Raw genomic sequence first — 11,823 nt, 5'->3', positions numbered from 1 at the left:
GGAAAGAGAGGAAGCAAGGCAGGTGCACACACGGCTTCCTCTCACATGACAGGCCAGAACCTGGACACAGAGCCCCTGCTGGTGCAAACGATGCTCTCTGGTTAGGGAGCTGTACACCCAATAAACACTTGCTACTGGGTGAAAGTCAGCAGTCTCCCCAGAAGGGCACCTGCTGGCCCCCAGGCTCCACAGAACTAAGATGAACACCATTACACACACAGTTCTTACTGTCTCAAAACACCTCCCGGTTCCTTTTGCCTCCACGCTCCATCTGGGTTAAGATGATGCGGACGATCACATGCTGTTCTTAATGTCGTCTCCTTGACCATAAAAGCATGACTCATTTCATCACGGAATGAGATAAAGGACCAAACTAGACAATTAATTTATGTGAAAGCATGGAAAGCTATACAAATGCACACTTGTTAATTAACAAAATGTAAGCCCAGGAAGAATACAAATGAGCACTAGCACCCTGCCATTTATTTCCAAGTTTAGCAATTAAGACTCCCTACTTGTACCTGAAATCACAACAAATTCCACACTGCAAACCTCTAATGAATCAAGTTGCCTTAGAATTAGAAGAGACTTCAAAGATCCTTTAGTCTAAACCAGGGGTCAGCAAAGAATGGCCCAGCCCTGTTTGTGTAAATACATTTCTATTGGAACGCGGCCACACTTGTCCACTTACACACGTCACAGCTGTCTGCACAGGACAGCTGCAAAGTTGAGCAGCTGTGATGGAGACTGTATAGCCCGCACAGCCCAATTCCTGCTCTAAACCTCTCGCTGAGAACAGGGATTCTGGAGAGGGAACAACTAACTCATCTTCCCCTAGTCACACAATTAGTGACAGGTGGGCCCAGGTCTGCCTGCTGACACCGGGCTACCTACTCCCTTTCCCCTGGTCCCAGTTCACTCATCAGCTGCCATGTAAGTTCAGAAATGGAGAGCCAGGTCCTTGCAGTTTTTTCACAAATGATGAGCCCTTCAGCTCCTCCCCCCAGCACCACACCTGCGCAGCTCATCCGTTAGGATGTGCGACGCCGTCCCCAAGTCACACGTCCACAGTCAACTCGTTAAGCTGCTCCCAAAGCCACAGCACCCTGGGCTTCCCTGCTGCTCAGAGGTGACATCTTCGTCCTGATCACTCCGACTGCCCTTCAGCCTTTGACCTTCACCTCAAAAGGCAACAGCTCTCTTCCATTAGCTTTGGCAAGCTCACTTCTTCCCGCTTGTCCTGATACTAATCCATCTAGAATTCAGGCTCTTATTTCACGTACGAACTCCTACACCAGAATCCTGTTTTAAATGCACCTTGCCTCTAATCCCTCCTCCTTAGACAAGTATTTCCTGTCAAATAGCATGAAGCCCTGACTCAAAGGCCCTCAATATCTGTCTAAAAGGTGAAGTCTGAAACCCTTAATGGGGCTTCCCAAGCTCCCGTGCCAGTTACATTGGTTTGTTCTCTATCCCCAAACCTCTTTTGGATCCAAAGCTACGCCATTTCCCCCCTTTCTCACTGTCTGTCCTCAAGAACCGGCTTAAAGTCTACCTACTCTTCCTCCAATAATTAAGTTGAAAAGGAGGTGAATAAAGAAAAGGGTGCGTGTATGTGTGACAGCTCTGCTTTTCTCACAATGTTCTAGTACTTTTCACTTGCTAAATCACCAGAGAACCATCTATCTCCCATAGTAAGACTTCGATAAATACACTCATTATTACAATACTTAAGCATAGCAAAAAGTAAAAGTATCCTAGGGTGTTTGTTTTGTTGAAATTTGAGCCAAGACACAATTTTATCAATGCTTTTTAAGGCACTAATTGTTGAAGCCCTAGAATTTTTTGAATATAAAATATGAATGTTTGGAAAGTGAAGAAAAATATCACAAATTTATGATAACCTGTAAGGTAAGAGAAAGAGGGTAGCAAAAAAAAAAAAAAAAAAAAACCTCAAGAGAAACCCAGATTCAAATTCCTATTAGTGGCTACATAACTCTGCACAAGTTTTTTAGCTTCCTTAAGTTCCTCAAATGTAAAATAGAGTTGATTCTCCTTATTCAAGGCAGCTGCGCTGTAAAAGTTGCCACGGACAATGAATCAGCAAATACTGAATCACTGCTCTTACAGGAAATACGGGGTCAGGTTCCTGTGAGCCTCTGTCACATTTTCATCAATCATTCAATACATAACCTTGTTTTTTGTGTGTTTCTGTATAAGGACACTTTATTTAATATGTATTGTACAGCCATTAACGTTGACCTCACGCCTGAACAAAGCTCATCTAACATGCATCTTCTCCTTAAGGTACATCACAATCTTCTGTGATGCAATTTTTAATGAGTAGCAATTTTTAAAGAATATTATAAGTCGTACGACCTTAAGCTCTAGTAAAATCAGTAAAAGTGAATCTTATGAACTAGGATTTTAAACTCTTAGGAATAACAATTTCAATCTAAATGCTTAATATTAGCATTGACAGGTGAACATTATACAGAGTAGTGTGCTGGGGCCTGAGACAGACACGAAGCCTTAACCATTTCCATCCTCAAGGGGCCACTGTGCTAACAGGACAGGGCGGGGGACCCTGGAATTCAACCAGCTCATGCCTAGAGAGGTTCACAGGCCCAGGCACGTACAAGCATCCACAAACCTGAGATGAGCTGATCTGAATCTGGGGGAAAAGTCCGGAACTATGCCATCCAATTCACTAACCAGCAGCTAAACACAGTTGCCAGGGAGCTGGAACAGGGCTAGCATGACTGAGGAAATGCATTTTAAATTATTTATGTACCAATTCAAAAAAAGACACTCAATTCAGTTATTAGAAAACTTTTATGTATGTTCAGAACAACTTGGATAAAACAATCTACTTTTTCAACTGCAAATTTTATAAAATCTAAATACTGACCACGTATTTCTGAGGAAAAGTGAGTATACAAATTGAGATGTGCTAGTAAATGTAAAAGACACACTAGATTTCGAAGACTTAGTATGAAAAAAGTGAAAGTAAAGTAACTCCTTAACAAATTTTTTATTGGCTACATATTGATATAATTAATATTTTGGATATATTTAATTTAGAATATTGCATTAAAATTAATTTCACCTTTTTAAAAAACACTTTTAATGTGGCTATCAGAAAATTTTTGCACTGTATTTCTATTGGACTGCGCTACTCTGTCTCATAAACAGGAGAAACTTCAGGCCTCCTTTGAGATGCCTTAAGTCAATCTAGAGGGAAGGAGTATTTTACCTCTGATCTTTTATCTTCTCCTCTTCCTCCCCTTCCCTCAACTGTCTGCTTTTATTTGATGAAAGGAGTTTTGCAGACTAAACATCAGATTTATCATGGGAATGTCCAATAAGACTCCACCCTCACAAAGAAGTATCTGCCTAGTCCCAAATGAACCTGTATCCAGGAAGAAATCAGATCTTCTAGGCTAGATGACTCCCACTCATCCTTCCAGGCCAGTGAAAAGAAAACCGACGCTGCGATTCCTTCCCTGATGACCCATTTAACCCCCTCAGCACTCTACACACAACCCCAGTTCCCACATCTGGTGGTGCCGACAATCCCGCACCCAGTCCCTTCACTCCACAAGCACGGACAGGTGCGCACAGCTGCACCCCCAGCCCTTTCTTGGCATTAGGGTCACAGCAGTGGACTTAAAATCCTTCTCTGTGGAGCCTTTGGACTAGAATCTAGATGACTCTTAAGAAGACAGTTAAGTGCTCTCTGAATGCTATCAAATCAGTGAGATGCAGGAGGTCGGTGTCACTGGTAGGAGCGCAGCCGGGCTGACGCTGGGATCACTGTCACCGCCACCCTCAAAGCTCCTGTCCATCTGTAGCCTCCCCACCCCTACCCCGGCCGGGCCACATGGGCAGCAAGAAGATTCCAGAGCTGCTGACAAAGATTCTCAGGGTCAAGACTCACTGACATTGATCAGAAACAGGGCACAAGGGAGCCTGACTCCATTCTGGTCAAGTAGAGAGTCTCTGTCACCACCTAGTAGTAGCTGTCACCCTCCTGCTTTGTGACTGGTTTACACATCTGGCAAATGGTGGCACTAACCCAGTCAAGGGCTTTTAGCAGCGTCTGAGGACAACAGACAATACACGGTAGAATAGCTTCACCTTAGCCCAATTTCACAGATGAAAAACAGACCTGAAGCTTGTCTGGATGGGGGGCTGCACAAGGGCATCTGGCTAACAAGCAGCAGGGGTGGGACTCGACCAAGGCATATGGATATGGACTCCAGTGACAACGTCCATATCTGAACCACCAGGCTGTATCTGCAAATAAATGCAGTTATTTTGACTCCAGTTTAATCCATCTAGTGACATGGTAACAGGACCGATGGGGAAGACTTTAGAAGTCTTTGTTTAGGCTTATAAACACAGGAAAAGCTACTTAATATCATCCACAAGGGAAACACAAATTAAAACCACATTAAGGTAGTACTTTTCATCCATCAGATCTAAACTCTGCAGACATACTGCATTGTATCATATTGGCCAGCCCATCCCGACAGCCAGTTGCATACATGGCTGGTTGACGCATACATTCATGCAACCTCTTTGGGAGGGCAGTTTCGAGACATCTATCAGAATTACAAAGGGAGATTTTCTGATGATGCCTATTCTAACCAGTGTGAGGTGATACCTCATTGTAGTTTTGATTTGCATTTCTCTAGTAATTAGTGATGTTGAGTAGCTTTTCATGTGCCTCTTGGCCAACTGTAGGTCTTCTTTGGAGAAATGACTATTTAGGTCTTCTGCGCATTTTTTGATCGGGTTGTTTGTGTTTCTGATATTGAGCTGTATGAGCTGTTTATATATTTTGGAGATTAATCCTTTGCCCGTTGATTTGTTTGCAAATATTTTCTCCCATTCTGAGGGTTGTCTTTTTCTCTTGTTTATAGTTTCCTTTGCTGTACAAAAGCTCTTAAGTTTCATTAGGTCTCATTTGTTTATTTTTGTTTTTATTTCCATTACTCTAGGAGGTGGGTCAAAAAGGATCTTGCTGTGATTTATGTCAAAGAGTGTTTTCCCTATGTTTCCCTCTAAGAGTTTTATAAATTGGTCTTACATTTAGGTCTTTCACCCATTTTGAGTTTATTTTTGTGTATGGTGTTAGGGAGTGTTCTAATTTCATTCTTTTACACATAGCTGTCCAGTTTTCCCAGCACCACTTATTGAAGAGACTGTCTTTTCTCCATTGTATATCCTTACCTCCTTTGTCATAGATTAGTTGACCATAGGTGTGTGGGTTTATCTCTGGGCTTTCTATCCTGTTCCACTGATCTATATTTCTGTTTTCATGCCAGTACCATATTGTCTTGATTACTGTAGCTCTGTAGTATAGTTTGAAGTCAGAGAGTCTGATTCCTCCAGCTCCATTTTTTTTTTTCTCAAAACTGCTTTGGCTATTCGGGGTCTTTTGTGTCTCCATACAAATGCTGGAGAGGGTGTGGAGAAAAGGGAACCCTCTTGCACTGTTGGTGGGAATATAAATTGATACAGCCACTATGGAGAACAGTACGGAGGTTCCTTAAGAAACTAAAAATAGAATTACCATATGACCCAGCAAACCCACTACTGGGCATATACCCAGAGAAAACCATAATTCAAAAAGACACATGGGGCTTCCCTGGTGGTACAGTGGTTAAGAATCTGCCTGCCAATGCAGGGACACGGGTTCGAGCCCTGGTCCGGGAAGATCCCACATGCCACGGAGCAACTAAGCCCGTGCGCCACAACTACGGAGCCTGCGCTCTAGAGCCCACGAGCCACAACTACTGAAGCCCGCGTGCTGCAATGAAGAGTAGTCCCCACTCAGTGCAACTAGAGAAAGCCCCCACACAGCAACAAAGACCCAACACAGCCAAAAATAAATAAAATTAATTTAAAAATAAAAAAGCTTTAAAAGAAAAAAAAGATGCATGTACCCCAATGTTCACTGCAGCACTATTTACAACAGCCAGGTCATGGAAGCAACTGAAATGCCCGTCGACACATGAAAGGATAAAGAAGATGTGGTACATATATACAATGGAATATTACTCAGCCATAAAAAGGAACGAAATTGGGTCATTTGTAGAGACATGGATGGACCTAGAGGCTGTCATAAAGAGTGAAATAAGTCAGAAAGAGAAAAACAAATATCGTATATTAACACATATATGTGGAATCTAGAAAAATGGTACAGATGAACCAGTTTGCAAGGCAGAAATAGAGACATAGATGTAGAGAACAAACATATGGACACCAAGGGGGAAAGCGGGGGGTGGGGGGTGGGGGGGTATGAATTGGGAGATTGGGATTAACATGTACCCACTAATATGTATAAAATAGATAACTAATAAGAAAAAAAGAAAAATAAACTAATAAATGATAAATGTTTGATTAAAGAAAAAATTACAAAGGGAGGTCCCCTTGGACTCAGCAGTTCCACTTCTAGACATCTATCGTCAGATATGTGAAATGATTTATGCTCATGTTTGTAACAGAAAGAGACTAGAAATAACCTCCTAAAGGTCACCAATAGAGGTCTGGCATTTAAAGTCTATATATCCATACCAGGAAATACCATATAACACTGAAACACACACAAACACTGGAAAGAATAAAGAAGCTCTTCACATAACAACTGGATCCAAAACGTATTGCTAAGTGGAAACAGCAAGGGGTAAGTGTCTTAAAGTTGTTAATTAAAGCCCAGTCTATCCTCAAAGCCCATGCTCCTCCCAGTATATCACCCCCAAAAGAGTGTGAGGCCTTAGAGCATTTACTTTCTCAACTAAAGAGCTCCCATAAACCTCCAAGCATCTACACTTCACTCCTTTCTTCCCATCACCATAAAGCAAACTTAAACAGAGCTCTCACAGTACCCCACAAGAAAGATTTGGTGTCATCTCAACTAAGACTTACTACCCCTTGGTTCTTCCTATCTTCAGAGCAGAGTAAAAAGCACCTGAAATGTTCCCTGATTTTTTTTTTGGAATGCCTACAGACTATGTCTAAGCCTTTTAAAATTTTAACATGAAAATATGCTAAAAACGCCATGAGTTTTGTTTTTAAGGACATTAAAGTACAGCTAGCTAAGTCCCAGTGCAGTGCAGCTCAAAGCAAGTGAAGGCCGGCCCAAACCTCAGCACGCGGATCTCATCGCAAACCCCCATTTCCTTCTCACCGCTCACAGACCCCGGAGCAGGGCCTAAAGCAGACTCAGCAACTCCATATCCACCAGAAGGAGCCCAATTAGATTTAATACCACACAGGCTTAAAGATGATGTTTTTCAGCTGCAGTGCTAAGACAGGAAGTGTTCCATGGTACACATATTATTTATCGAGGGAACAATTCAAAGTGCAGAAAAATGTGTGTACTGGGAAAACAAATGTACGATTTTAAACATACATTTATGTATATGCATAAATGTTTCATGGAGAGCTAGACAAAAAAGGTAACAATATTTCCCACTGGAAAGAGGAAGAAGACCCGGCATTTAATATCCAGAAATCTTTTACCATATGCATAGCAGATTTGTTTTTTTTAATTAGACTCATTAAAACCTGTAAGTCTCTCTTTTTTAAATGATTACAATAAATGATTCACCTTAAAAACCCCACTGTTACAAAATAGATGTGTATTCATGACAAAAAAGGCCAATTGCCTAAAGAAATGCTCAGAGAAATGTATTTTCTATAATGTTAAAGCTATTTTAGTACAGTCAAGTGTTCCTTAAATCCAAGTAATAACTGAATGCCTCACATTTCAAACTTATTAGAACCTAACATTAAGCTATTTTTTTCTTTTTAAAAAAACAACACAGATTACAGCCATGTGACCTGATTTTCAAGTAGGTCGAACAGACCAGATTTGAATACAAACTAAATGCCTTTCTAGAATAAGACAAAGTGTACTCTGAGCCTACATGTTTAATATGAGCGGGCTGACAGGGGTGGAGGGGTGGTGGCGGGCCGCGGAGGCTGAAAATGAAACAGATGAGACCGTCTTTCTAATGAGACATAATTTAACAGATCCATTAAATTCTTCTCATATGAAGTCCTACCTCTTTCAACTTTAAAATAAAATTTTGCCAGCAGTTTTATGGTAGACTTGTCATGAATTTTAAAGTTTAATGCTAAGAGAAGCTGGCTTTGGGATAAAGATCAATCTACCTGATGAAATGAACTCAATTTAGAGTATGACTGGCTTGCCACAAAAAGTCTGCTTTTCTATAGCAAAGTTTTCAACACATCAAACTATAGATACCCTTAATAAAGTAACACAGAAGCTGCAGTCAGATCTCACTCCTAGAAGATAATACAGGATAAAATCCAGATGACTTTGGGTGTGCTGATGGCTTTGGGGAAACACCACCAAAGACATGATCTATGGAAGAAATAACTGATAACCTGGACTTCATTAAAATTAAAAACTTCTGCTCTGTGAAACATAATGTTAAGAAAATGAAAAGACAAGCCACAGACTGGGAGAAAATATTTGGAAAAGACATCTGATAAAGGACTGTTATCCAAAATACACAAAGAACTCTTAAAACTCAACAATAAGGAGAAAAAGCAACTCAAAAAAAGGGGCAAAAAAATCTGACCAGACATCTCACCAAAGAAGACATACAGATGGCAAATGAGCAAATACAAAGAGATGGTCCACATCACGTGTCATCAGGGAAATGCAAATTAAACGAGACACCACTACACACCTATTAGAATGACCAAAGTCCAGAACACTGATGACGAATGCTGGAATGCAAGGACAGGACGCAAGAGGAACTCTCATTTATTGCTGGTGGGCATGCAGATTGGTACAGTCACTTTGGAGACAGTCTGGTTTCTTACAAAACAAAACATACTCTTAGCCTATGATCCAGGAATCACACTCCTTGGTATTTATCCAAGTGAGTTAAAAACTAATGTGCACACAAAACCCTGCACATGATGTTTTACAGAAGCTTTATGTACAACTGCCAAAACTTGGAAGCAACCAAGATGCCCTTCTGTAGGTGAACAGGTAAACTGGTACATGCAGACGATGGAATATTATTCAGCGTTAAAAAGAAATGAATTACCAAGCTGTGAAAAGACAGGGAGGACGCTTAAATATACTGCTCCGTGAGTAAGAGAAACCAATCTATAAAAGCTGCATATTTTATGATTCAACTCTGACATTCTGGAGAAGACAAAACTACAGAGACTAAAAAGATCAGTGGTTGTGGGGCTGTAGGAAGGGGTGAACAGGCAGAGCACAGAGGGTTTTTTGGGCAGTGAACCTCCTCTGTATGGCACTATTAATGGTGAGTTCATGTCATTACACATTTGTTCAGACCCACAGAATGAACACCAAGAGGGAACCCTAATGTAAATTGTAGACTTTGGGCGATAATGATGTGTCCATAGAGGTTTACTGGTTGTAACAAATGGGATTTTGCTAGTATCAGGGGGAGGCTGTGTCTGTATGGGGACAGGGGGTATATGGGAACTCTGCATTTTCCACTCAATTGCTGGGTACCTAAAAATAATGACTAGTAAAACACACATACAAATACACAGTGAGAAAAAAAGGTATAGACTGTAATTCTGTAAACTTGAAGATCAGGAAAAAAGTTTTAATAAATGTATCACTAATGGTTGCGTCTAGGAAGTATATATGTGGGTGTTCAATGTCCTTTCCTTCCAACTTTTCCTTGTAAGTAATTTAACTTAGGAGGAAAAAACGTGTTTTAGGATTCATTAGGAGAAATACAAGCAGAACATAGGAAGAATCAATTTAAAATTTTTAACAGTTCATTCAGAAACAACAAATATTGCTTATCTTTGACCAATAATAGTTATTTACAAAATTAAATAACTCTGTAACCACACTTAAACTGCATATAAATTCTCAACATTGTATTTAAGAGAGCTGCTATTAAAAGTAACCATAAAGGGCTTCCCTGACGGCACAGTGGTTAAGAATCCACCTGCCAATGCAGGGTACACGGGTTGCAGCCCTGATCCAGGAAGATCCCACATGCTACGGAGCAGCTAAGCCCGTGTGCCACAACTACTGAGCCCGCGTGCCTAGAGCCCGTGCTCTGCAACAAGAGAAGCCACCGCGATGAGAAGCCCACGCACCGCAATGAAGAGTAGCCCCTGCTCGCCACAACTAGAGAAAGCCCGCGTGCAGCAATGAAGACCCAAGGCAGCCAAAAATAAATAAATAAAATAAATAAATTTACAAAAATAAAGTAACCATAACATTTTGAGATTTAAAAAATAAAGAGTAAGGTGAGCACTAATACCACCAAAACTTGATTTCTGAAAGACACTTCAGATAGGGACCATATTTAAATGCTTAATCAAGGGCATTTAACTCCTATAAAAAAATGTCTTATCAAGACGAGACAACTTCAGTTCCAAGGGAAGTTATTTAGAACCAACTGGGAAAGAAACAATCTGGTGAACTATTTACAAGTCCTGAGAAGAAAGATACCGATCCCCATTAACTTCCGTTACAGGCCACCAGCAACAGGAAAGTTTCCGAACATTTAACAAACAAGAAACTGTATGACCACCGTCATTTTAAAAATAAAATAAAGAGCTGAATTTCACTGCACATGGAAAGGAACGCCGCGTTGGGGATGAGATGGAGGGAAGCATTTGTAGCGCAGACAGGATCCACCTGGGATCCTTTTTAATTAAAAAATTCTAAACATTCCAGGCACATCTCTGAACTTGTAAGGCCAGTGTCTTTCTGTATAAAGGACATCTGCCTTCTTCCTCCAGCCAAAGGTTTAAACATAGGTGAAGGTCTGCTGCTTATCCAAACAAGTATGTAGCACACTTAGCGCGCTGCTTTGGCCCCCACCGGTCCAGGCCTTGCCCGTGAGTCCGCCCCGGCGTGGCGCGGTCCCCGTCCGCAGCAAGGCCACGGCCTGAGGTTCCTGGGTGCGCGCCCTGTGCCCTACCACCTCCGGGGACTGCGCCCGCGGTCCCGAACCCGCGCGAATGGGGTGGCGGGGCGCGGGATTCAGTCACTCCTAACGTGGAGGGTCACCACGAGCCACGCGGTGGCCCCGGGACCAACCTCGGGATCCTAACGGGCCGCGCGGCGCGGGCCTCACCTGCGCACCCCACCTGTGCGCCTCTCCAACCGCGCAGCGCAGGCCTCACCTGCGCCCTCCCCGACCCGCGCCCCCTCACCTGCGCGGCGGCGGCGGCGGCGGCGGCGGCGGCGGCGGCGACGGAGGGCGGCGGCCCCGCCCGCAAGCCATCCTCCTCCTCTGGGGGCTCGTCCAGGAGCACCCGGCTCCGGCCCAGCTTCCACATGCTACCGGGCGGGCGCCGGCGTCCGCGCGTCCGTGCGCCCGTGCGCGCCCCTCCTCGGCCGGCCCGCAGCGCGGACGCACCGGCTACGGCTCCTGCAGGACCGGACGCGGCCAGTGGGGCCGGGCGGGGCCGGGCTGTGGGGCGGGCCCACCTCCAGGACCGGGCCCTCCCCACCCCCACCCCGCCCCGGCCCCTCCCGGACCGGACCCGGTCCCCGCACCCAGCGAGACCCACCGTACGCCCGGGACCGGGCCCACCTCCAGGCCGGGCCACACCCCCCGAGCCCCCATTTCCCCTGCTCACGGTCCCCCCACCCCAAGTCACCGCCCCTCCGGCCAGGCCCTGACCCCAACCGACCCTCCCACACCTCCAACGAGGCTCCTCCTCCTCCCAGCGAGGTCCCCGCCCCCCACATCACTCCACGAGGTCCTTACCTCGGGTCCCCACCCCAAGCTGACCCCCCCTCACACCTCACCCCCCACCACG

At 43.9% G+C, this 11,823-nt stretch overlaps 1 protein-coding gene across 1 annotated transcript in view; it reads right to left on the bottom strand.

Moving 5' to 3' along the window:
- Nucleotides 1-11,440, bottom strand: part of TDRP (testis development related protein) — a 57,516-nt gene extending 46,076 nt beyond the window's left edge. Inside the window, exon 1 of the mRNA XM_007469538.1 lies at nucleotides 11,212-11,440. Coding sequence (XP_007469600.1) covers nucleotides 11,212-11,337 — 126 coding nt within the window. The 5' untranslated portion in view covers nucleotides 11,338-11,440. The remainder of the gene's footprint in view (nucleotides 1-11,211) is intronic.
- Nucleotides 11,441-11,823: the final 383 nt, after the last annotated feature.

This window comes from Lipotes vexillifer, unplaced genomic scaffold (genome assembly GCF_000442215.2).
Source record: "Lipotes vexillifer unplaced genomic scaffold, Lipotes_vexillifer_v1.1 scaffold2059, whole genome shotgun sequence".
Lineage (NCBI taxonomy): Eukaryota > Metazoa > Chordata > Mammalia > Artiodactyla > Lipotidae > Lipotes > Lipotes vexillifer.
Note: the sequence above shows the minus strand (reverse complement) of the source record. Positions and strands in the feature narration are given on the sequence as shown.